This window comes from Cimex lectularius, unplaced genomic scaffold, assembly GCF_000648675.2.
Source record: "Cimex lectularius strain Harlan isolate CLEC.00 unplaced genomic scaffold, Clec_2.1 scaffold98, whole genome shotgun sequence".
Classification (NCBI taxonomy): domain Eukaryota; kingdom Metazoa; phylum Arthropoda; class Insecta; order Hemiptera; family Cimicidae; genus Cimex; species Cimex lectularius.
The window spans coordinates 907,436-933,651 of NW_019392897.1; the positions used below are offsets into that span (position 1 = coordinate 907,436).

Sequence of the window (26,216 nt, forward strand, 5' to 3'; positions counted from 1 at the left end):
TAAAGACCTAGATGTTTGATTCTGTCTCATTTTGTAATGGACAAGTTACAAGCTCTTTGGCATTTAATTAGACGAAAAACAAGTAAAAGTAATGTGGGTTTGCCGAATTAATAAGGAACCTGACATAAGAGGCAGCTACACCCTTCTTTATAAAGAACTTCGGCACTAATGAAATTAGTTTGTTATCAAAAATGTCACTTCCATCCATTTTTAAATACAAACGTAAAAGTAAAACAAGAGACAGAGCGACCTGCTCGATACAGAATGAACTGTGAGAATGACATCATACTGCGCAATGACCCGTCAGTCGCCTTCATACAGAAAAAGTATCAAGCGACGGAACATCCCAAGCGACTAAAAATCGGTATCGCCTGCCAGTTTCCCCGTTTGAATGTATCTGGCCTTACAGAACATCCGTTTCCTCGATACCGATCGCCTCCGTATGAGCCTGGCCTAAGTCACAAGGGAGTTTCCAGGCGCAAAATAATGGTGCAGCCCAGAGAGCGTGACATACCCTCTAAAGTACAATCTAAGGGTATTCCCGATGTTTGTAAGATGTAATTCCTGTTAACTCAAATAGAGAAATGTCCAGTAAGATCGTGAACGCCCCCTTGTTTTCTAGCATGTTAAACGTTAATTTTTCAGCAATGCTGAGCGTGGCGATTGGTAGAGCCAAAAATACAGCTATACCAGACCTTGAAGGCTTGTTGATGTTTGTTTTGATTTTCTTTGTGTTAAATTGTAAGTTGCCCGAAGTTAATAAAAAAGGAAAATTAATCAACTCTTTCATTCAAAATGCTATCTATGCAGTGGAAAAGTACTAACAAATGACACGCTTCAATTCGTGCCGACATACCTAACTTGTATCCTAAGGTCTAACAACCTACAACTTTATAAGATAGGGGTGTATCTATTATGAATGAGAGTATAAGGACAGGACAAAAATTAACAAAAGAAATATATTGGTCTGATTTAATTAATACGTATTTAAGAATAAAAATACGTGTAAACAAAAACAGCTGTTAAATTCATGGCTGCCATGTCGGTTACCTACGCCCTAACGGATAGCAATGAGACTACATATTCGACGTAACATCTGACCCGTTATATTGAGCAATGTTAATTAGCCGATTCTTACAAGTCTACGTCATCATTTTTTTCTATAACAGACCTTACAGTTAATACAAAGATCGTGAATACCCCTGCTGTCTTCGTAAACTGGAGAAAGAAATGGTGAACGCAATCGGTTTCATAGGTGGGCCAGTGAACTAGAACCTGTCTGAAAAGACGGTGGACAGAACATGACCGCCAAGCAATTTCCCAGCACATAGCTTGGGTTTGGATTCGTAGTGGTACAAGAAGAGTACCATTCTTCCGTCAGAACACTAATCAGCTGCTTCAGATTAATTAGCGAAGGCAGCTGGAATCAGAAGTGCAACAACATAGGTCACTCGAAAATCTCACAACTATTGAGTAAGGTTAACGGTCAATTATTAAGCGTTAGTGATAAAAAGATTAAAACCCCTTCAGGGAAAAAGCACTTTCAGGTAGTCACCCCTTGTGATTATAATTATAGTTTGAATGATGACCATCGTAACATAGACTGCTACAAGATGGATCACTTATCAAAGGTAGAGAGAGTGGAGCAGGAATCTACATACCAAAATTAGGAATCAGCATCTCGTCCCCTCTTGGTAATAACATCTCCGTTTTTCAGGCGGAAAACTGGGCCATTAATGTTTGCTGTAGAACACTTGTGGATAATAAAATCAAGGGAAAAGTTATTAGAATATTTTCCGACAGACAGGCCAGTCTTAAGTCATTACAAAAAGAGCTATCAACATCTAGGCTGGTGGAGGAACTGTTGAACTTATTAATAGGATTACTACTTGGTACGAGAATAGGGTAACCCTTATTTGGATACCAGCACATAAAGGACACTATGGCAATGAAAAGACGGATAGCCTGGCCAAAGAGCACAGCGAAAAAGAGTATCAATAGCTGGGGCAAGAAACAATTACTTAAGGAATGGCATCTGTCCCCCGGACACAGGCAATCGAAGGAGTTTGTGAAGGAGATCAAACCAACAGAATCGAAATGGCTATTCTCTAACTCAAGGAAGGGAATTAGGAGGCTGATAGGTATCCTGACGGGCCACTGCCCAGTAATGGGTATTCTACCAGATCCCTTTTGCCGTTTTTCCGAAATAGTATAGAAACGGCACGGCATTACCTCGCAGAGTGTGATAGGTACGCTAGATATAGATTCGAAACTTTTGAAGGAGAGGACATCACCAAATCACTCCCCGAGATTAAATGGTCCAAAATCTTGGGGTTTGTGAACAGGTCCAAGAGATTTATGCAGGACACGTGAGCCTACCAAGTCCCGGACCTTTTAGGGATGGGGTACGAGTATACCCAGGCATTGAACCCCTCGGGTCTTGGTCGCCCACCCTGCATAATATATACTTATATATATATTNTATATATATCATTCTCCCGTAAGCAGAATTGCGTCACATCCTACCTTGTTATACGCCTGATAAGGACACGCACCAAAACACTGTACACAATGAAGGAGATTGAAGAATTGGCCAATATAGGTCCAGTGCGCAAAGTCGTACAGAGTCTAACTTCCTCAGATAAAATTACAATTAAAAATAATAATATATAATTAAAATTTAATATCGAATAGAGCAGTTGATATTTGTCTTTCGTCCTAAATAAAAGCTGAAGCTAAATAGAACGAAGAGATTTTATGTCTGAAAATAATTTGTTTAGATCGTTTGAACTTGAATTTTTTCATTGTAAGGTCTTATGCGTCGAAAACGATCTACTTCAACAAATCATCAAATAATATCGACAATACCCATAAGAGAACGAAAAACTAACCACAACCAGACTAATTTTCCGCCATGATTGCAGTATTTATTTTTGGAGAATTATTCAAGGCGGTCAGACTATGTTTTATGGCTTCAAACACCAGGCAAAACTGAAAAAACAGGGTTCTGTACTAGGTCCCATTGTTATTATTAATATTGGGTTGTCCGGAAAATAATGCAGGATTTTAAGTTTTCATTAAAAAAAATCTATATAAAATATTCTGTTTACGTTTACAGGATTACTCATNTATTTTGATTAAAGAACATTGCTTTAAAGTAACTAGTTTCTTTTTTTTTGTTTAATACCAAAATCCTGCATTATTTTCCGGACAACCCAATATTATAGAAAGTTGTATTATCCTCGGTTTCCTTTTTCAACAAGTGATTTTTTTTACTTAAGTTTAATGGCGAAGGAAATTCTTACAAGATTTCTTCTTACTTCTCCCATTGTTACACATCTCATGGCTGTCATGAATTAAAGTAAGCTATTTAAAAAGGTTTACAATATATAGAAGGTTTTATCCAGACGTACCAGAATTATGCGCGAACTTCTGAACGATTTAACATGTGATTTTAAAACAGTACCGGCATTTATGTTGTTCATCGCGTGTTCACTGCTCATATGGCTCTTGGTATAGTCGGACAACTAAAACAGGCTTCGAATCAGCACTGGCCGCATTTTTTCAGCCCGTTGAGTACGAATGTTAAGATGAGGGCGAGTACGAAGGTCAAAAGGAACACGCATTCGATCGAGGCAGGCGTGTCGTCTTCAGTGAGCAAGTAGACCAAATTGACCAGGTCCGAACATCCAGAGCTGAATGGTGACAAATCGCTTGTTATCGCCGACCTATCGCTCATTTCAGGACACTTGTATTATGTCACGAACTGAATTTTGAAAGAAGGGAAGACCAAAATATTAGTGAACGGAGTGTAAAACATTTGTTTATTGACCGACACATGGCGTCGGTTTACCCTAAGCTCGTGCACAAATTAAAGGGCGATTTGGCATAGTTTCTTTATAATAAAGTCTGTGAAGTTTAGTTTGGATAAAATGGTAAAAAATTCCCATTAGCTACTAATTTTTATATACCTTTTTTTCTCCATTCGGCTTCACGCTATACAGCGATAATGACGTAACGACTTAGAAATGATCTGTAACGAGCAAGCCATCCGCAATGACGGCATGTTTGGATAAGGCAGATAAAATAATAGTTAAAATTCGACTACCCTAAGCTTGTGAGATTTAAATTTGAACAATATGCCCGACTATTAATTAGTACTGGGCATATTATATATAATAAAACATCAGACAAACTGGCCAAAGGAGGATCTATCTATACGTAAAAACCTATGGGATAGCAACATTAATCATAAACTTATTATCTCAGAACATAAAACAAAATGATAAGTTGACGAACTCCATAAGTGTCAGAAAAAGTGAAACAAGGTTTAAAGAACCCTCACCAAAACCTGCCAACACATTGCTACAGTTTGACAGGGTAAAACTGAGGGGAGTGATAGGACTATGTACAAGTTCTGGCAGCTGAGAAAACACCTAAAAACATGGATAATTCAATGATGAACCCATTTGTTGGTTATGCATTGAGGAGGAACAAACGCTACCTATATTATTTTTGAGTATGAAGCAATCGCTCAAATGCACCATAACCGAGCGTACCAAGAGGACGCGGGAAATAACAGTCAATGACCTTCTACTTTCGAGTCAATTGTCCTGATTTAAGGAACTAGGAAATGGAAGCTCATCTACGGTGTCCAAATCTCAGCACCACCGCAATTATATTTTACTTTCTTCTTTCATTTATATGTGAATTGAGGGTCCTAAACTTCAGTCATTTATCCAATTTAGTGGCTTCTGAAGTAATTAAGAGGAAAATTCTTTGGTTCCAGGAATGGAATGGATGAGGTAGGTAGGCGATCGCAAAGAGTTCGAGTCTTAAGGACAAAATGATACATTTTGATTAAAAGGAACGTAGAAGAAAGGCGCTAGAAGGGCAGAATAACTATAGACAACTAAGACTGGATGTGGAATACATGAATTTAGGTGAAAATACTTGGGTGTAATAATAACACTAGAAGGGAATTATTTATTAAATCTTAATCATAAACCTTACATCTCGGGAAGATTACCTCTACTCCTTATGTAATACGAAAGAAAATGACGATATATTCCATTTTTCGGATCGTTCCAATATTGAAGAGCACCAGGAAAAAAATTTCTAGTTCAGAACACCTGTCGGATGTAGCCGTAGTTAATCTTTTAAACGGAATCCATTGGCTAAATTTAATAAATGATGTAAAGGAAGATTCACTTCACAGGAACTTTTTAGTTGACAATTTTAATTACTAATCAAGTAATGTATTTACTTTTCTTTGGTTCTTTTGTAACAGTTTGTATTTTTTAGCAGAAGATACTAAATTTTATTTTCTGTTTTGTTATTAGTTAATGTTAAAGCTAAATGTTTGGTCATTATAATTATTTTTGTGTCTTATTCAATTTCTTTTCTCAAATGGATGTGAACTCCTGATAGGCGGCATCGGCTATTGCCATTTTTTTTTCTTTTTTATACTTTTTTATTGTTACTTTTGTATTTGTTCATAATATTGTAAATAAAAGTATCTATCTATGGTATAATACCTGTAAAAACAGTCCAATTATACTGACAGTATACAGGCCTTGAAACCTTGAGAAGAATTCTTTACTTTATAAAAGAAACGAAAATTTTCCAGTAAATCCATTTAGCACAGATGGGCACAATAGACGAAAGTTTAAGTGCTTAAGGGAGAAATCTCTTCGAGTCCATATGGGGGGGGGGGAAGGGAACAACTAAAAGAAAAAAAACGGTAGATTGCAGTGCTTGGGGAATACCAATTCCCTGCCTTCTACTATCCTCCTCATCATCATCATCACGTCGTCGTCGTTGCAAAACAATAAATGGTAAAATGTCAAAAAATATATATTAGATAGCGCAAGATCAGGGTTTTTAAGCAAGATTAGCAGTTTGCTTTTATCTGTGCCCTTATTTACTCTATCAAACGCGAACATTACAGGAGCGTTGTCTTGTTTTGCTTGGTGTCAAGAGATAAAAATTCGCTTTTAAAGCCTACTACGCCCTACTTTTCAGAATCATCCATACAAGAAATTATGAATGATGGAGTGGGTGTGGAGTTCAATCCTTTTTAAAAAGATGGTTCCTACTCACAGTAAGTTGTTTCGAGAAAAAACTTACTGTGAGTAGGAACCATCTTTTTAAAAAGGATCATCCATACAAGTGATCCAGGTGTATCGAAAAATCCATTTGTAATTCAGTCGCTAAATTTAAGAAGATGAGGAACAAATGAGCCACAGTTCTGGCCTACACACGTGTAGTTCAGCTTCATCGATCAATGAAAATTGATCAAGGGTGATAAAAGTAGCAAGTTCTTCAACTGCCAAGACCTTTTTTTTTCAAACTTTTATTTATGACAAAACGAAATACTGTTACATAGTTAGAAGAAGATAACGAGATTAACCCATTGTAAACAGTGTTATAAATTACATAAACGAAAGAGGGATTTTTATATTTAGTAAAGGATTTAATGTTTTTTATTCAAAAGGGCTTTAGGAACAACCAATTTTCTTACACAAAATCAGAAAACAATCACAACCGCTGAAAGACTCATTTGCCCCCATTGTCTTTCCAGCGAATTAATTCTGTAACCGATCTCAAACCGATATCGTGGGTCCGCCGGTCAACCCGATCAACCGCAGAAATGTCGACGTTTGCGCAATGTTCGGAATCGTAAACAAACCCGTTGTCGGGTCATGCCGTTTCACCAATATCGACTAGTTAACAGTTAACTGAAGGGGTTAGCTATTGTCAAAGGAGCCGAAAGCGGTTAGTATCGATTTGCAGCGAGTGGTGAGGGAGAGAGAGAGAGAACTGGGCGATGGGGAGCTCGTACGTCGACGGCTCTTTCTCTCCCATTGTAAGCGATCCTCGCCATCAAGCCCTCGGGGGCACTGAATCAACTTCAGTTTTGACGTTATAAACCTATTTCCTCGCAGATTCTTAAGAGTTGGCCCTCAGTGATTCCATTTTGTAAAATAATAATGCAAATGAGATGGAAATAAGGCAAGAAGAAAATTGATATAAATCACGTTCCTCGGATCCTCAAGGATTTTACGGAAAAGATGAGAGCTTTAAAGCTTAAGTAAACTTTAAAGTGTAAAGTACGTAATTTACTATGGCGAAATGTTTTGTCTTTATTGATAGCCATGCTGATCTGACAGTTGATTAATTTTCGCTGAAAGTTGGTTTAGAATGTGCCTGACAGACCAAACCAGCTAGCATTATTTAACGACGGTGCCTTACCCTTGCTAAGACCCCTGACAGATTGACAGTCCAAAATAATATTGCTAAGTTTATAAGTCTGTTCTATGGATATTGTAACTCTACTTAGCCAGGTACTAACCAAAATGGTCGGAAAGGGCCAGACTGTAGGCTCAATATCTCGCAGACTTCAATATGAATTATCACAAAAAAAGTCCGGTTGTTTGTAATCGAGTGCATTAATCAATGTACGATTTTAATGGTAATAAACCATAGTTTAGTCATTTCCGATCTTCTTGGTTTTGTCAGTCAAACGCTTTTCGCCATCATCAATGTTGGGTCAGGAATGTAACCACAAACTGTGGTGCTAGCAGAAAGTGCTTTGGGACGTACAATGTGACCGTAGAAGAAATTCAACCACTGAAACCGGGCCTACTAATCAAGTTCCTCGATGAAATAGGACTGCTATAGGCACAGAATGGGGGATACAATAGCTCTTAAAGGGCGCATGATATTACACTATATCTACAGGGATATAAGCAGAGCGAGGCGCTGACACGATCTCACCACCGACGATGGCGATGGCAAAATGCTGAAATGCACCTGACATACCAAACCAGAGAGAATGGTTTATCAGTTTTGTTTGAAACCAAAATATAAGCTAAAATGCCTCACCCTGCTTATACATATTGGCAAACCAACTGATCGTTTACAATCCTGTTCCTCGAATGTTTTAACATAAAAGAATGGACAGGAGTCTAAAAATAGGATATAAAAGCCAAAATTTTCGGAAATGACCAAATTACAGGTTCAACACCTAATAGACAATATAAATAACCATAAAAACGTTTGTTTGTTTGTAATCGCGTGGATTAATCGGTGTACGTCTTTAATGGAAAAAGCGCCACTATACCATCTGTGTATTGATGATAACGTAATGCATTAGCCGTACTTTTATCAACAGAAACCTGACGCAGAAGCAGATAACACCGGTTAGCAGGTTAATAATGCCGATAGGACAATTTTGTATTATCTGCATGATGTAAAATGTTCGATTATCGATGCCAAATTACTTTTTCGATCTAGTGGAACAGCAACCAACGAACCAGTAAAGGAATGGGCTAAGCAGGAAGTATTTTAGCACAAGGGGGAAGAAAAGGCCCGATATTAAGATTGGGCGTATCCTTTTTATAGACAAAAGGTAATTTGGTACCAGGATTGGCCAGGTTTCGGTTCAATTCATACGGAAATCTTCATTGGAAACCTTATTTCCTGGAAGTAAGTTTTAAGATCGTTGGGCAACTAGGAACATTTTAGATAAAGCTAGCTAAGATGTTTTAACCAAATCATTTCTTTTCTTCAGCAAACCTTGTAGATGAAATCAGCGTAATATTCTGACTATTTTTAAGATTTTAAGAATTTTTAAATATTTCCTGGATGTTGTGGTCTGTCAGGCGCGATTCGGTTTTTCACCAACAATGGACAGGGTCATAAACCAGGTGAGACGCCGTACACAAACCCACCACTGATGATGGCAAATGCGACTTACCTTCATAATCATTAACATTTTTATTTAAAACAAAAACATGCAATAGAATATCACTGTCGTATGTGGCACAAAGCCGAATCAAACCACCCCTGACAAAATGGCAGCACTGAAGTAAATGAATCATCGACAATACAGGCAAGAAATAAAACTACTAAAGAACATACAAAAATGACGAAAAACGAACATACTCGAACATTTAGAAATATGTAAAGGTAACATATTTAACACTAAAAAAACATAAATGCATAAATTAACAATAAATCATGAACACCGATTACACCATGTTAAAACATTACACAAATTAAAAACGAAAAAGACCGAAGATCAAAAAGACCGAATAGAACAAAAAACCGTCTTGATCCATCAAACACACCAACAAACAATACTCATACCAACACAACCGCCCCACCTCATCCACGACCTCGTAATTAAAATTTCACTCTACAGAAATCACCCAAACTCAGCACTGAAGATGGGAAATGATGAAAAGCGCCTGGCTGACAAAATTAATTAATTAACAAGGATGGGCAGACCAACCTCATAGGTAATATTAAACTATAGATCCTGACAATGTGCTTTTTTTCTTTTTCAACCATTATGACAACACAACTTTTGAATTTTACATTTTCTTTTATCTATTCTACATCAGTTTGTTTTCTTTATCTTCTTTGTACATTTACGTTATTATTATATATATTTGTGTGTAGTTATTTTGTTTTTAATTTCGTTTTAATTTAATTCCGTCGGCTAAATACGCCGCTAATCTACCGATCGAGGTGAAGTTGAGATGGGAAGTTAGTGTCCGAGCGGATCGAAGTCACGACAGCTCAAGTGGTAGAGTAGTGGCCGAAGGTCGTGGGTTCGAATCCCGCTCGTGACACTGACTTTTTTATCTCAACCAATAAATTAATTAATTAATTGAAAAATGTTAATTGGTCAATCGGACCACGAACTGTAATAGAGTTATTACAAGAGTTGGAAAGCTGAATTTCTTTACTTTTAGACCAAATCAACAATGTTCACTTTTTATTCCCTGTTGTATTTTATTTACGGAGGCCAGGCTTATACCATTACGTTTTGTTTATAAGCTGCGAAATCCCTGTTTAAGTTCCCTATGGATCCGTAAAATGGTTTTTAAAAATTACCATTATTTTTGTGATTTTCTGGGAAAAATTCGGAGTCAATGAAAAGCAAAAAATTTGAGAAATATTAATTGATTTTCGCAATTTAAAACGGAATTTTAAGCAAAAAACGGAATATTTATTCCTTGCTAAAACCGAATCTTTTAACCTATTTTGTAAGGTCTTAATTATATTATTTTTAATGTTTGCGCAAACTAGATTTTTAAAAATTTGAAAAAATCGACATTAATACATATTCAAAAAACTGGTTTTTTAATTTCAAATTAACCATTTCTTTAAAACATTGAACATGCTTATGAGATGGTATAAAATACAAGTTTGTAAAATAAAATGTCTATATATTTGAGTATTGTTTTAAATATAAAATAATTTAATATAAATAACTTCAAATCAATGCTTTTTAATTTAAAATAAACTTCGTTTTTTAAATTAAAAATTAACCCTTTTTAACTTGAAATTAGCCCTTATTAATTTCAAATTACCCCTTTCTTTAAAGCATTAAAAAAAGTAATGTTATAGCATAAAGGAAAAAATAACTGTGTACATATGAAGGCCACATGAACTTTTTAACTTCAACTTAAACCATTTTAAACATTAAATCAAGCTTTTTAACTTTAAACTGATCCTATTTAACTTAAAATTAACCCATCTTACCCTCAAATTAGCCTTTTTAGGTTTAAATTACCTCTTTCTTTAAAGTTTTAAAATGACTTACTAAATGGTCTAAATATAAGCATGTAAAGTAAAATTTCTGCGTGAGAAGTTTTTTAAATGTAAAATAATCCTTCAAAGCTTAAAAGAAATCTTAGAAGACAGTATGGAATGTAAGCATGTAAAGTAAAATGAACCTTTTTTTAATTTGACATTAACCCACAATAACTTCAAATTTATCCGTTTTAACTTGAAATTAGCCCTTTTTTAATTTTAAATTATCCTTTTATTTAAAGTTATACAAAATCTTACTCACATTGTATGAAAAATTTCTGTATATTTGAGAATACATCAAATTAACCATTTTTAATCTTAAATTTAAATCTTTTGTTTATTAACTTTTTTCAACTTGAAATTAATCCCTTTTAACTAAACATTCACACGTTTTAACTTTAAATTAACCCTTCTTAACTTGAAGCTGGCCCTTTTTAATTTCAAATAACCATTTTCCTTAAAGCATTAAAAAAAATTAGGAGTTGGTATTAAGTATAAGCATGTAAAACAAAAAATAATTGGGTTTAGAAGACTATATAAATTAGTAAGAATTAAAATTAAAAATGTTATAAAATAAAATATAAAAATGAAGGATTCTTTATTTTAATTTGAGAAATTGTGGTTTTTATTATCCCAATTAATTTATATTTTAAAAAACTTCAAATTAAAAGAAAAATTATTTGTTTGTATATTTAATTTTATATCATTTTTGGAAGTAATTGTAATTAATTTTTATATTGTTTTCTAACAGCCTTATTATTTCTTCTCAATATTCAGGAATTTTAGGTAAAATCAATATTAACTGTGACAGACCAGTGACGATCAGTATTGAAATTAGTACACTAACTCGATAAAAATTCAGTAGCCCAAGGTTACGTCAACTAAATCCGTGTGCATAGTAAAAACGTAAACTTTTTTTATAGAGAGAGAAAGATTACGGGAAAAAAGGTGCCTTGGCTTGGTTAACTTTTAAGATTTACTCTCCAGCGACGCCCAGCTTTTCTCAATTTAGACACACGGGGACTTAAATTATTCTGTCATCTTCTGCCTCTTACCTAATATTTCTTCCCTTCCACGTTCTATCCCCGAGTACATTCCACGTAACGTGTGTGAAACACCACCCCACTCGCCCTGATTAACTATATATTTCTTAGTTCCAGTATTGGTTAGTTACAGTATAGAAATCAGCCTATGGTAAATACTTGCAACTTTCGAATAGAAATTATCCGGCTATGGTTGAGAATTGTGTATATATTTCTGGGCATTTTCAAAAGAACTTTTCTTTTGATTGCCTTGAAGAATGAGCGTCATGTCTCAAACAAATGAGATCTCGAGTTCATTAACCACCTGCTGACTATTTCCGCTCGTAACTACATGCAAATTGAATATTAAAAACTAAAATCGTTGAATCAATTCGTAAAAATCTTACCTTTTATATTATATAGTAGGTGGATGGTGAATTGTTGATTGTTGATTGTTGATGTTAATTTTGGCGGTTGATGGCAAGGGGTGAGTTGGGAGGCGGCACCCAATTCCCTTGCTTGGGGCGGGGCGCCATGTGGGGTGTGGAAGGATTGCTGAGGCCCGATTCGTGGATGGGGGACAAGGTAGGCGACAGAGGGTTGCTTTTACGCCTTAGATGTCTCCTGTGGGGTACAACCACCCTTTTTTGCACTCGCGGCCCTTGTACGGCTGCCAAAACATCGCTCAATTCTTTGAGAGACACGCTTTGAATCTGTCTTCTCGTCGGAGGTGGCAACGATGGAAGAGTGGTCAAGGAGGTGCTTCGTTGAGGCCTGGGTTTCACGACGATAGTCGTACCTCCACCACCGCCTCCGCCAGAATTAATGCTGCCGGTGCTGAATGAAGATGGCATGCTTCGGCTCGGACGCACTTGATTTCTTCTCACTTGCATCTCGATTTCGTTACTGGAACACACACTGGAGAACCATCCCTTCGATTGACTCCTTTTCAATTTCCTCCTGGCTGATTTTCTCTTATAGGCGTCGATTTGTTCCTTCAAGGTTGGATCTGCTTTAAGGAGTTGGCAGTACCTGCAACCGGGGCAGGTTTTTCGGATGACCCTCTGGTGATGGTCGACTGGCACGAGCTGTCTCTGCCCGTTCATAAACAGCTTGTTGTGCTCGATCGAAAAGCTCTGTTGGTTTCTTTTTAAGGAAGAAATCTGATGGTAAGACCCGTTTTTCTCAACATCCTCGGGAGGACGGAACCCGAATTTATTTTCGAACTTGTTTTCATCATTTTTTAAGTTGATACTTCTCCTCTGAGGTCTTTTAAACAGTCTCCAGCAAGAAGCGTCTTCCGAATCGGAGGCGGGGGGCGTCTGTGAAGTCGAATCGGTGGGAGTGGTCGTTTTCCTCTTATAGCCCGTATCTCCCATGTTTGAGCAGTATGCAGTGTTCAATTTGCTTTTCAGCCCGTTTCCGCTTTCGCCAGTCCGGTAGTCTCGGTGAATGGTGAATATAGAATCGGAAGAAGGAGTTGCGGTAGCAGCAGGATCGACGGATGAGTTTCTGTTTCCACTGGACGCAAACTGTCTATAATTCCTAATATACTCGTACGTCGTTATGCCTAGATACGAGATGTATGCGTGGAAGAGACAAAGGTGCATAAGAAGGCCGGCAGCGATTGCCGCGAGCGTCCCCACGATAGCAGTCAGGAAAAGGAAGACGTTGTCGTTCAAAGCGAACATATTTACAGATTGTGGCTCGTACTCGGTCCCATCGAAGGGTGAAAAGTACCAAAGGGCCAACCATGATCTGTCCGTGTGGTAAAGGACGAGTACCGCGGCCGAGAGCAATACGATAACGATACAAGCGAGGACGGCAGACACGACACAGACTATAAAAGCGACGTAATTCCGACCGCCGATGCAGTGATTCAACCATTTGCAATGGTGATCGAATCTACCGACGCACTTATTACACACACTACAATGTTTAGTCCTCGGGCCGGAAGTCTTTATGTTACATAAATGGCACCTACCGTTTTCTATCACGTGGGCGTGTTTACTCCTATCGAATTCCGGGACGGCGGTGGACGTCGCTTTCAATTTCCTAAGTTCAGAGTCGGCCGGATCCAACAGAAGGGCGGTTACGTGAGAGACGGAGTGGATGATAAAAAGGCTGACGAGAACGGCGAACAGGGGGGGCCACAGGGACGGGGTAAGGGCAGGAATGATGAGAAGGAAAGAAGCGGCACCGAAAACTATCAGCAGAGTCCATCCGAGTATCTGCTGGGGGTGCAGGGGAGGCTGGAGCCCGTGGAGCCGTCTCCACTTGCGATGTTCGGGGGCCGCAAGCCCGCTGCCCGCAGAACAGCAACCATTCTCCGTCATTGGATCATCACAACTGCCAGCATAGGACGACGGTCCGGCCAGGACGATCGATTTGCGCAGACTGAATCTGAATCGTATCCCGCTGCTAGCAAGCCCGTTCGCCCCCACCCACGACCCAAAACCCTTCTCCCACCAGAACAGCTCGCACCTCCGACCCTACCGCCGCCACTACCCCCAAAGGTAAACAACGTAACTCTTCCTATCATAATGCTTAATTGTATGAGGGTTGCTTTATTGCTTCCCCGCCGCTAAGTACGTTCCAACGCGACAACCCGTCCTTTTTTCAACTTAAATTTTCATTCTCTGCAATTCTCTACAAGTCCAGTCAACATTATCATTGCAATAAACTTATTTCAATTAATTTGTGTTATACAATTAAATGGTGTAATTTCTGCGCCAAACTGTTAGTATTGTCAAGGTTGATCAAACTGACAGTTATCCAATAACGCGCAAACAACAAAACGTTTCAACTACAGTTATTAGGGTAATTTATACAAATTCACCCCTTCAAAGTTAAAACTTCATTTAAATTTTATATAAAATTATACCATCCGTATAAATTTAGGATTATTATACATATATATTTAACTATATCAAATTAACAGATTACCTCTAGCCTCTCTCAAAAATGCAACATTTAATGTTTTTAATTTATTGGGGGTAATAAACCCCACGCGATATTGTGATTTACGATTTCTTTAGTTTATGACGAGCTTTTATTGCTAGAATATTTGCTTGGAGTTCATAAAAACCTCATCTCGTTTCAACTACGCATTGAACATTAAAAACCGTATGGAATTATTACTCTTTTTATGTATTAATAGTCCTGACAGTGTAAGTGCAATGAAAGGTCTTGGCTCAAATAAAACTGGAAATGACTATTGCCGGAATTCCAAAGCGTAAACCTTAAAGTTGAGTACATTCTTTCAAGAAATTTTATGTTAATAATCTAACAAAACAATCCAGATATGGAAAAGGATAAGAAAAAATTTATTCCCTTCATATATTCAACAAACAAATTCACCCAATGTGATAAGTATAATTTGTGAAAAAAAGAAAGAAGAATGAAAACGATGTGAAAAACTATAAAAGAAGAAATAAAATAGGGTATAGTGAATAAAATATTGTATAGTGTGCAATAACAGGGAATACAAAATTTTTTAGCAATTCCTATCAAATCAAAATTTGGACATAATGTAAAATTTAGTTGTGACTAATAAATAAATGACTGTAAAAACTATTATTTTCGATGTGAGAGTTACTCTTGAGGTTTGAAGGGTGATGAATATGCACTTTGGTCGTTTCCGATCCTCCTGGTCAATCTTCAGAGGTTGTTTTGCGCCTCAACCTGTTTAAAACCCTGACAACGACTGAAGACGGCGGAACGCCGAATAGACAGATCGGAAACTATCATACCATTACTTGGAAGTGATAAATCTATAATTTGGTCCTTATTGATCATTTTCGGTCCTTTGTTTTTATCTGTTATATTTGTTAATATCAGTGACGGATCAAACTGCACGTGTTTTTAATAAAACACCAATTTTTAAATTGCTTTAAACCATCTTATTTTATTAACTTAACTTTGTAAAAGAATGGGCAAAAAGGCAAAATTTATTTACCTTGCCTGGTGGAATCCTTCAAAGCTATCATAATTTTTTTTAATATATATTTTCGAAAAATTGAAGGCGAGAAGTTGGTGTAAACATTGTATTTTTTGATATTCGTAAAAATTCAATTAATTAAGGTTTTTAGTTGTGATAAAAAAGTCAGCGTCACGAGCGGGATTCGAACCCACTACCTTCGGCTCAAGTGGTAGAGTAGCGGCGTAGCCGAAGATCGTGGGTTCGAATCCCGCTTGTGACACTTTTTTATCTCAACTAAAAACCTTAATTAATTGAATGATATTAATTGTTCAAGTGGACCACGAAAACTAGGGAATTCGTAAAAATGTTAATTTTTTAATATATATTCTTTTTTAACATACATATAAAAATAATAATGTATAGTTAAAAATAATAATAAAATAGTTATGCATTGTGTAACAATATAAACTCTAATTTGCCTGACCCCCGTTTAATTATTTTCGTACTTTATAGCAAGGAGGTTAAAATATTTGTTTAGCAAGAAAGGAAGTTGATATTCGTTTTCTGCACCCCCTAAAAAACGCTGAATATAATTTTTTTTGAAAATAAAAAAATAAAATATCTCCCGTGGCCTTCGATTTTTGTCGAAAATTACAAAAATGAAGTTGATTTTGATACGACTTTACCGATTCACAGGAAACTTTACACAACTTTAGAACCCTTGTAGGTAATAGCACAAATCTGACCTCCGCCAATAAATTATAGTAGAAAAATAGATATAAAATCTTTGATAAGGTTTATTAAATTGCATATTAATTTTTCTCCCTTAACTTAACACAACTCAATGACCCTCACTCAACTCACTCTCTCTCTCTCTCTCTCTCTCCCTCTCCCTCTCCCTCTCCCTCCCTCACTCTCTCTCCCCCTCTCTCTCTCTCCCCCCCCTCCTCTCTCTCTCTCTCTCTCTCTCTCTCTCTCTCTCTCTCTCTCCCTCCCTCCCTCTATTTCTCACTCATATACTCTCGCACTTACTCATTCATTCATCCATGATAAGTGGCATTAATTTATATAATCAATATACAAAGGAGAAATATGTTATGGTTTGTGTAGTAGGTATTATTAATCACTCATGATAACTGACATTAATTTTTACAAACTATTTATAACAAATTAAAAAGAATAAATTGCATATTATTTCTAAAGAATAAATACGTTGTGGATTGTTTAGAAGGTATTACAGCAAACTACCTACATAATTTAATCCATGCCAATTTTTATGTTCATTACACCCAAAAAAATGTTTGAACAAGTGTAGATAATAGCCTAACCATTCATGACAGCACATATATTGATTTAATTAAAGTGTAATAATAATAAAAATGATAATGATGATGCAATAAGCCTTCTTACTGATTGTGAGTATTAAGAGTAATAATGTCTTCGAAACAAATGATTCGATTCAACTGTACAAATATAAAAAAGAAGAACAGAATAATGTAAATCATTTTTATATATTGTACACATATAGTTTTATGCAACTAAAAATGACAGTTTGAAGTATTTGGTTTTTAAAGAAATGATCAATACAAGACAAAACGTTTACTGTTCTATCGTTTATTCCTATGTCATTGATTGATCCTCCTTCCGAACCTTTCAAACAAGAATAAAAACCCTTTTTCTTCTATTTATTAAGTATTTATAGGTTGATCAAACTGCCAGTTATCCAATAACAACAACAAAACGTTTGAACTACAGTTATTATGGTAATTTATATAATTTCACACTTTCAAAGTAAAAACTTCATTTAAATTTTGTATAAAATTATATCATGTGTATAAATTCAGGATTATTATACATATTTAACTTAATCAAATTAACATATTGCCCCTAGCTTCTCTCCAAAATACAACATTTAATGTTTTTAATTTATTGGGGGTAATAAATCCCCATGTGAATAATAAAAACCCTTTTTTCTCTATTTATATTGATTTGGAGAAATGTGTGGTAGTTTAATTTTAACAAAAACAACATGCTCATTTATTAAAATTGATTTAAGGCCTTGGCCTATGCTATACTTTATTAATTATAATTTATCATGGAATAATGCCTGTAAGGCTTAGAATTCAATTGAATAAATCAGCCAGGTTGTTTTTAATTTAAAAAATACTCACAATTATAAAATGCAGGTCGATTCTACATAATTGGTTGTCATTGATATTAAATTTATGTTAGTTGTTTGAGGAAACTCAATAGAAATTTTTAGCTTGGTCATATCAATCAGGTCTGCCTATCCTTGCTATATTGGTAATTTTTGGTTGTTAGATCTGTAAGACAAGAAACCAAAAGTTTATCACCCAGCATAATTTACGATAATATATCACAGGTAATTGTTTTTATTGTGTCATAAATAATCGAAGAATGGTGGAAAAAATGAAAATTTATAAATCAGTTCTAATATTGTTAACATCACTGTCTTTCAGACACAGCAAAAGGATATACTTTAGATTATATTAAAATCGCAGGGGAAAAAAGTATTTTGTCAAGTTTTAGAACATAATCAAGAAAAAGGGACACTTGTCCAAACCAGAAAGATACATAAAATCAAAGAAACACTACTGCAACAACCAGATGTTGATGATTTCTGTGACAACTCCTTATAAAACGTCCGATATTGATTATAAAACAAAAACTAGAGCACAACAAGGAAAATTATTTATTTAATTCAAAGACCGTTTAAGTTATGACACTTAACAGATGTTTTTTCCATTGTTCTGGTAAGAAGATAATTGCTTATGTCTTCTTTTTTTATTCAGTATCACTTATAGAAAGATTTATTATTTTTGACTTTTCGGAAAATTAAAAACTTACCTTATTTTTCAACAAAAAACGGTCACCAATAACCCAAATGGGAAAAACGAATCACCAACGAGGAAAGTCAAACCTTGTGACCGCAAGGAAGGTAACGAAAGTGTTATAACTCAGGTGAACAGCTGGTAATCGACCTAACAGCACCTCTTTCTGAATAACTGTTAACAAAAATATTATAAATTAAATAATTAATATAATAATATATAATTATTAATTGATAACATGAATATGGCACAAATATTACAAAAAAATATAAAAACATCTGAACCTTCTGTTGACTTAATAAACCAAAACCTACGTTGTAATGGTACACAAAATGATAAAAATTAATAATAAATAATTAATTAAATTTTAATCGGATTTCAGGGTTGTTATAAGAAATAAATCTCAGCCTTCCTCGTTAGTTTCATTTCTGCCCATGCATTTCAAGGTCAGTCAGATTAATTTTTCAAGGCTCCAGAGGCTTCTGAAATTCAGAAAACATCAATCAAGAAATGAAGAAAAGTGGTAATTAATGACATTTATTTAAATAATAAATATATCTTATCTATATAATTAAAGTAACTACAAACATTAATTTTTTGTGTAGGTGTTGGTTTGCTGTGTGCATGTAAGTACTTTAATTCTATAGAATATGTATGTATTGATTTTCCAAAGCAGTTTATTATAAACATGAACAGTGCTTAATTAATTGTTCAAAACTTCTTTTGCTTTTATCAACAATTTCAAATATTTCAATGATACTTTGTAACTGCTTGACACATATGTATGCATAATTTTACAATAATTGATATTCTTGTCGCTTTAAAAAAAAAATTTAAACATAGAAATACCATATGTAACTTATTTGGTGGGGTTTACATTCTTTCTAACATAAATCTGTTCTAGTATTGTGGTTACAACTTCAATGAATTTGGGCCTCAACTTGTTTATATCCTTGACTAAATCCTTAACAGGGAAATGCCAAATCGAGTCAGAGTTTTAGTAAAAGATAGGCTTTTGTTAGTACATCCTTCAACCCAGCTTTTGTTACCAAATAATGTTAAACTGTAGCATGGTGAACGTGCTCACCCTTCACTATATGACTGTTTAATCTGGATCTAGTCTGTTCATTTTCTATCATTGTCTATATTCTAGCTTTCTGGATATATTGGTGCATAATCTAGCAGTAACTGCAGTAAAGGGCTTAGACTTTAGATCGTGTTAATAAAATAATTGTATTTTCTCTTTGCTCAAGAACTTGTACTAACACAGGTACACTGTAAAGGAACTCGTTTGGTACTTACATTTTTGACATACAGACATTTGTACTAGTTTTGATGAGAAACACATTTTGAGGTTACACCACCTTCAATGAGTTTTTACCTCAACCAGCTTATACCCTGATCAATCACTGAAAGTGGTCAAATGTCAAATCTATTCAAAATTTTAATAAGAATAGGTTAATTCAAGAATTAAGCACAACCTTCTGCACTGCTTACATTAGTGAATAATACAAATTTCTCTCTCTCTCTCTCTCTCTCTCTCTCTCTCTCTCTCTCTCTCTCTCTCTCTCTNCTCCCTCTCTCCCTCTCTTCCTCTCTCCCTCTCACCCTCTCTCCCTCATCCCCCTCCCTCTCCCTCTCCTCTCCCTCTCACTCTTTCTCTCATCTCTATCTATCTATCTATTTACCTAGTGTGTCTATTTATAGTTCCCATACATTTATCTATAACTGCACACTATTATATACAGCCAATGGTGCCTTTTGTTTCTGTCAGAAGTGTCAAAACAGAGGAGTTACCCCTAATACACTGACATAATCTTTTATACCTGAAATATTTTGTCAAAATCCTCTCAACTCCTCTGCACCCAACTCCCCCTTGTTCCCGAAGGACCTTCACTTTACAACAACACCCAAAACTCTCAAAACCGATTTGTGTTTCTTTCATGCTTTATGACTTTCATATTTCTGAACCTCTTCTTCTAAGAATGGATCTTTGTTCCACCTTGGCAACTTTCTCCTCATTTAACGAAACATCTAAAAGAAAACTCTCACCTGATGCATGAATTTTTCAAATTACACTCATTTATGGCAAAGGTGGCCTTTTTTACTAGCGGCTATAAAAATTCATTCTTTTAAAAATGACTACTCAAGGCACATGCGTCCTTTTCCAGCAATAAGCAGCAATTTCACTGCTGAAACATTTCAGCATGTAATAAAAATATGAATATCTAGTTTCCTTTCGTTCATAAACTAGTCACACTAGCTGTAGCTTTTTTGCCTGCTAAATTGCTATTTTATCAACTTGGATAATCTTGAGTATATGTTGTATATATTGATATATATCTATAGATACATTTGGCACAAAAGAGTTTAATAAAACAAAAAAATATGTATAACAAATTTTATTTAAAAAAAAAATGTTTACTCCTTATTATATAACAACTTAAAGTAATATCACCATTAATTTCAAATAATTATATTTTTCTTAAAAAAAAAGATTATGATGTTTATCATAAATTATAATATATATATATATTATTTAACCATATCCTTTGTACTGTTTGTAACATTGATAAGCATCAAGTCCATGAATGAAACTCAGAGCAAAACCTAAAGACTGAAAGCAATATATACATTAATGACAAACAAATTTGTAAAGTTTTTGCCAACTTGTTCTTACATATGCTCCAATCATGGCAGGATAAGCCACAAATCCAAGTGTGATCACATATATTGGGTAGAGCACTAAATTGACAACCGTTGCGAGGTATGCCGAAGAGGTCAGATACGATAAAGCTGCACTTGCATTGAACAAAGTTTCCTGTTACAACCGAAACGTTTATATAAATCTTAAACTTGGAAAAAAAAACCACTATACTTACAAAAAGGGAAGAGCGCACCAGGCTGAAAGAAGGGCGTGAAAGCAAGTAGCACACCAGTAACAGCACCGTAGTATAAAGTGAGGCTGAGACAGTCGTTAGGAGTGAAATATACGCCATGCCTAATAAAGTCGATTGCCCTGTTCCAAAGTTTATCATCATTGTCTGACAGATACCGCCCATCAACTAGAAATAAATTACACAGTTGAGTCAAATTTGAGAAATCAGTTGCATTTATAAGAAAATGAGGGCAATGAATTTCAGCATTGGCAAAATAGTAAAAGCCTTCGAATGTTGGGACTTTTTTTGTTAAAATAGACTACATATTTATGGTATCTTATCTAATTTATGGTACTTTAAACAATATTGCATAGAGCTCATATATAAATGCATATTATACTCTACAAATCCAATATAAAAACATGGACTTAATTTTTTATTTATTCTTTAATAATTTAGTTTTAATTTACTGAATATTAATGATTTATTTTCAAGAATGTGGTGTTTACTTGTTTTGTGTGCTAAGAGTTGTAGTGTATTATTTATGTGTTGTGTGCTGATGGAGCACTAACCCTCAATTAGATTAGTTGCATAGTATGTGTTAACGGTGATGGAGGAATATTGAATACACCAATTGTTTAGGTTAAAATAACCTAGCTGTTGTGTTAGCAGCCCCCTGTTTTGGCGGCAGGACGGATAAGACCAAGGTCTGACTCCGGACTTCCAAACTCACAATATAGGCAAGTCATAAGGTCAATCTTTATATATGTGTATTAAGTAATCAATTAAATATGTCAAGATTATCCTTTGGATGGAACAAAGATCAATAGAGAAGGAAAGTTGGCTAAAGTTGATCAAAATGCTTTGGGACAGATCCAAGTTTAAAAGCTGTATGTTTGGGGGTAAAGTGATCTAGTTTATCGATAGCCCCTGGAACTCAACTTTGGTGGCTGGGCAGGTAAGAGACTGAGGTTAACTGCAAACACTCGCAGAATACAGCAAGCCGTGACAAGTCATAAGCTAAATCATGTATATATGTGCATTGTTGAGCTTACATAAATCAATCAAAATATGTCAAGAGCTTTGGATGAAAAGAGAAAAAACTAGTGTCCTTATCTCAAGAATTATTTGCTCATTGATTATCATCACAATTTCTTTCCCTGGATTTTCTTTGTATCCCAGGTAATGTCTCCGTTGAGTGGTTGCCTGGCATTTGAAGAAACGTGTGGCTGTTTCTTCCACCTTCTTGCATAAACTACAAATTAGGAATTGAAAATACCCGTGTAGGTGTTTTTTCAGATGTCAATGACTGTATGTAGTTTCCTCTGCGTTTTGTCCTCTCTAACCGTAGCAATGAGTTTGACAGTTTTGGTGAGGGTTCTTTTTTGATAAGTTTGATGGGCCTGGTACATCTAGAGTCCCTTTGTCTTTTTTGGATCTTCTCTAGAAGAATCCTGTGTCTATTTTTGTCATAATTATAGGTTCAGTATATAGTCTTGCAGATCTTCCTCTGGCTAATTTGTCTGCATTCTGGTTACCCAAAATTCCTTTGTATCCTGGTACCCATGATATCATCAGATACTACTAACTAGTATTCCTAAGATTTTTATTGTTGTTAAGTGGTCTACAGATTGTCAATCGATAGTTGTAATCTATAGATGTTTCTTTTATCAAAAAAGTAATTTGGGACTTTATGTGTTTAGTTCATTGAAGAAAAAGACTGCCGATATTGTAGAGTGAGCAATTTTGATATCGTTTGAAAAAGTAAGCGTGAGAGAATGGGCAGTATCGTTTATGAAAATTTAAAAAAAGTAGAGGGTCGATGATAGAACCTTGAGATACACCTGATGAAGCTCAGAAAGGGTTAGAAAGTGCATCACAAACTTTTAAATGTTGGTAGCGTTGCGTCAAATATCTTCTGAATTAATTGAACCTTGAAAACTTTCAAATGGTAAAGTTTTAAGTTAGTTTAAGTTTTATCACTGTTTCGGTCAGTAAATTTAACACATTTTTCGCTGTTTATTTTAATTGTATTATAGTATTCATTTTTGTTGATAATTTTTCGATTATAGTCAGACTAGGATGATCTCGTAAAACTACATATTAGGAAAAAATACGAATACCTGTTTTAAAAACTTTCAAATCAACTAAACATGCCAAAAAGAACGACTTTACCAATTGTGATATCTTCAAAATACCCGGCGTCGTCTGTAGGAATCCAAGGTTGATGCAGGAACAGCACGGGACGTTTAAAAGCGAGGCACCGCGGGCCGGTAAGTGAACGGAGTTCATCTTCAACCGGCTACAGCTTGTCAAATGAAGAGCCCACGGCGAGCCCGGACTATTTCTAGACACAAAACTTCAGTTCATATTTTTTACGCAACAAAAGCTGTGATCTATAACGAATTTCATCTTATTTATTTACTTTGGACTCTCAGGCAGTTAAAGAGTTATATACCCAATTTTATGCTAACCTGAATGGACTATTTTGCGTTTGAAACAATAAAGACACTGATGTTGTTTATGGAATTAATTCCCCTCTCTGACATCAAAGGTTATAGGTAGTTTTGATCCTATAACGAATCATATAATACCACCTTTTATTTATATGACATACATTGAAAATGACGAATCAAATATTATTGCGATATTATTTGATTTAAAACAAATATACATGTGCCAAAACTACGCGTTGATTGCTGGCCAGGGATATAAGCAGGGCGAGGCTCTGACACAAACCTACCACTGATCAGGGCGATAGGCTGCAGCTAAAACAGGCTACAAAATGATTGGAAAAAGACCAAGAAAATTTGCTTTACTGCATCAAACCTTTAGTACTGACCTTGCTCCATCAGATTACAACCTCCTTCAAACAATGGGGAAATTTCCTTAAAGCTGAATGTACCCCAAAATATTAAACAACCCTAAATCGTTAAATTTACACGACAACTAATTTCGGTATCATTTCACATTTTTCCGTTAAGTAAACCGATTTATGATACCTAAGACTATAGAAATCACGCTAATTGGTTTATAATTTTTTTTATAATTCCACGTTTTAATGGTGTTGTAAAATACATAAAAGAAGGGTTCGAATAATTTTTATTCTCGCATATATAAAATGATCCTAAAGAGAAATTTTCGGTAAATCTAAAATGATGTTACGAATGAGCTTATGTATATTTCTTCTCGAAATCCTTGAGATCCGTCAGGGTTTTAAGCAGGGTAAGGCACGGACACAAACGCACCATTGATACTTTCTTAAACGGCAAAGTTTGATAAATTGGAAGAATTAGAAGAAAAGCAACTCAACTAAAATTCAAAAACTTTATTTACAGGAAATTAGCTTCACTCTAGGTGGCAACCAAGTACGGCGGGCTTTACTTCATTGAAAATATAATATATATTTAACTGACATTCATATTTTAATATTTCGCAGTGTTGTCCCCGTTTCGTATGGTGTTCGTCTGGTACTTGTACAAGGGCAAGATAAAGAAATAAAGCCAAAATAAATAGAAAATCTTTGAATATTTTCTAGGTTTTCATCAATAGTAATACTTTTTTTAGATGTAGACCAGTTAATTGTAAGTTTGATAGTGACTGATTATCCAGGTCGTCCTGTTTTCATTATAAAGACGTTCGACAGTTCTTCAGCCTCGAAAATTCACAGTATTACTTTTCATTTAAATTTTTATAAATTTTGTTGGTTCGTTTATTCTTTTCTCTCTTAAAAAGACTTAATCTAATTTGTATATAAATAAACAATTCCGTTCCGGATGCAAAAACGCCTTATGTAATCCAGAAATTCCATCTTTATCGCTTCAGCTAAGCTTTTACAAAATTAGATTACCTTTCTTTCTTTTGGGCATCGATAAGAATTCAATAGAAACACAAAAATAGCGGTGTAAGGTAATGAATCATAGAAAATAACAGAAAAAAAAACAAATTTAACAGCTCGGCTTTTTACATCTTAATCCAAACATGTTAAAGCTAATTACAGACCTGAATTTTCGCACAGTTCGTTTAGAGTATAATTATTTATGTAACGCTAGTCATAACAAGATCACAATCTAAATTTGTCGTCATAGAAATTTTTGTTGTTCCATCCTACTAAATAGAATTCTTTATCATCTTATCTTTCTTTAGAATATTGTACTTTTGGAATATAAACTCATGTAGAAAAAATAAACCCCTGGAGACATGGAGAATGGCCATAAAAACGTACAATACATTCCTAAAATTTCCAGAGTAAACCTCTATTTTTGATTTTATGTATGCTTTATAAGATCGTTCTAAGTGTAAGTTTATGATGAGGACTGACCAGTAATTATGATTCTTGTTTTAGAAATTAACACCTATCTATTAATAACTGAAGCACCTCATGCTCGAATAATGGTAAAGTTGGTATACCTATCCATAATGACCTTACTCAGAAGATGCTAACATTTTTTCTATTACGCCTTCATTGTCATTCCTGAAGGTCACAAACCTCCCAGATATCCTCTTATAAACATGGGTGGTATTATTCCCGTATATCCAAAATCCTCGAAAGCCTCTTTGTAAAGTATTTAATACCTTGGTTCACATAAAATCACGCCATGATCAGTTTTCAGTGTTGACACATTTTTTTTTTGCACTAGAGAACCAAGAATATGCTTGGGTGCTTTAGTGAGCGTGGCCCACGTTATTAGAACCTGACACCAAGGCGTAAAAATTCTTAAAAATCAAACACTTTCTACATACTTTTTATTACATTAACCTGGAATCCCATCCTAGGTGTTTATAGTCTGGAGTAAGATCGATCTTATCCATCTGGCGTCTACTCGCCAAGGTTGGGCTTCATGGGCTGCCAATAGCTAAGTCATTTCAGCTTCCAACACAATCAGGTCTTAATTCCAAACCCATACACACTCTCACTCTCACACTCTTTCTT

General features: G+C 35.2%; 2 protein-coding genes across 12 annotated transcripts in view; both read right to left on the bottom strand.

Moving 5' to 3' along the window:
- The window catches only part of LOC106664329 (tRNA-dihydrouridine(16/17) synthase [NAD(P)(+)]-like), a 113,166-nt gene extending 94,645 nt beyond the window's left edge, over positions 1-18,521 (bottom strand). For 2 of the 9 annotated variants that reach the window (XM_014389983.2, XM_014389980.2), the window contains exons 1-2: positions 18,421-18,521; positions 17,724-17,876 (exon numbers count right to left, since the gene is read on the bottom strand). Coding sequence is in view for 1 of the 9 variants with exons in the window: in XM_014389973.2 (XP_014245459.1) it covers positions 3,414-3,503 (90 nt within the window). In the remaining 8 variants the exon portion in view is untranslated. Of the gene's footprint in view, positions 1-3,305; positions 3,347-3,413; positions 3,888-12,037; positions 14,125-17,723; positions 17,877-18,420 lie in introns of those variants that run through there. The other 7 variants (XM_014389975.2, XR_001340161.2, XM_014389981.2 and 4 more) reach the window with 7 other exon arrangements.
- Positions 18,522-20,834: 2,313 nt separating this feature from the next.
- LOC106664191 (protein singles bar) lies at positions 20,835-23,898 on the bottom strand. 3 transcript variants are annotated; one of them, XM_024229182.1, is made up of 5 exons: positions 23,709-23,898; positions 23,459-23,630; positions 21,287-21,469; positions 21,085-21,225; positions 20,835-21,021 (listed from the first exon to the last, which is right to left on the bottom strand). In XM_024229182.1, exons 2-5 carry the CDS (start codon positions 23,573-23,575, stop codon positions 20,944-20,946), a joined length of 519 nt encoding a protein of 172 aa, XP_024084950.1. In that variant the 5' UTR covers positions 23,576-23,630; positions 23,709-23,898; the 3' UTR covers positions 20,835-20,943. The 3 variants fall into 3 exon arrangements, with proteins under 3 accessions (XP_024084950.1, XP_024084949.1, XP_014245135.1); XM_024229181.1 differs by having other exon boundaries at positions 23,758-23,897; XM_014389649.2 differs by having other exon boundaries at positions 23,459-23,745.
- Positions 23,899-26,216: the final 2,318 nt, after the last annotated feature.

Bases quoted from the DNA above. Each gene is read 5' to 3' on its own strand.
- LOC106664191 (XM_024229182.1), bottom strand. From the start codon at position 23,575: ATGAACTCCGTTCACTTACCGGCCCGCGGTGCCTCGCTTTTAAACGTC. The intron at 21,470-23,458 runs GTAAAGTCGTTC...ATTTATTTCTAG, and splicing joins TTTTGAAGATATCACAATTG to TTGATGGGCGGTATCTGTCA. The intron at 21,226-21,286 runs GTAAGTATAGTG...CGGTTGTAACAG, and splicing joins TGGTGCGCTCTTCCCTTTTT to GAAACTTTGTTCAATGCAAG.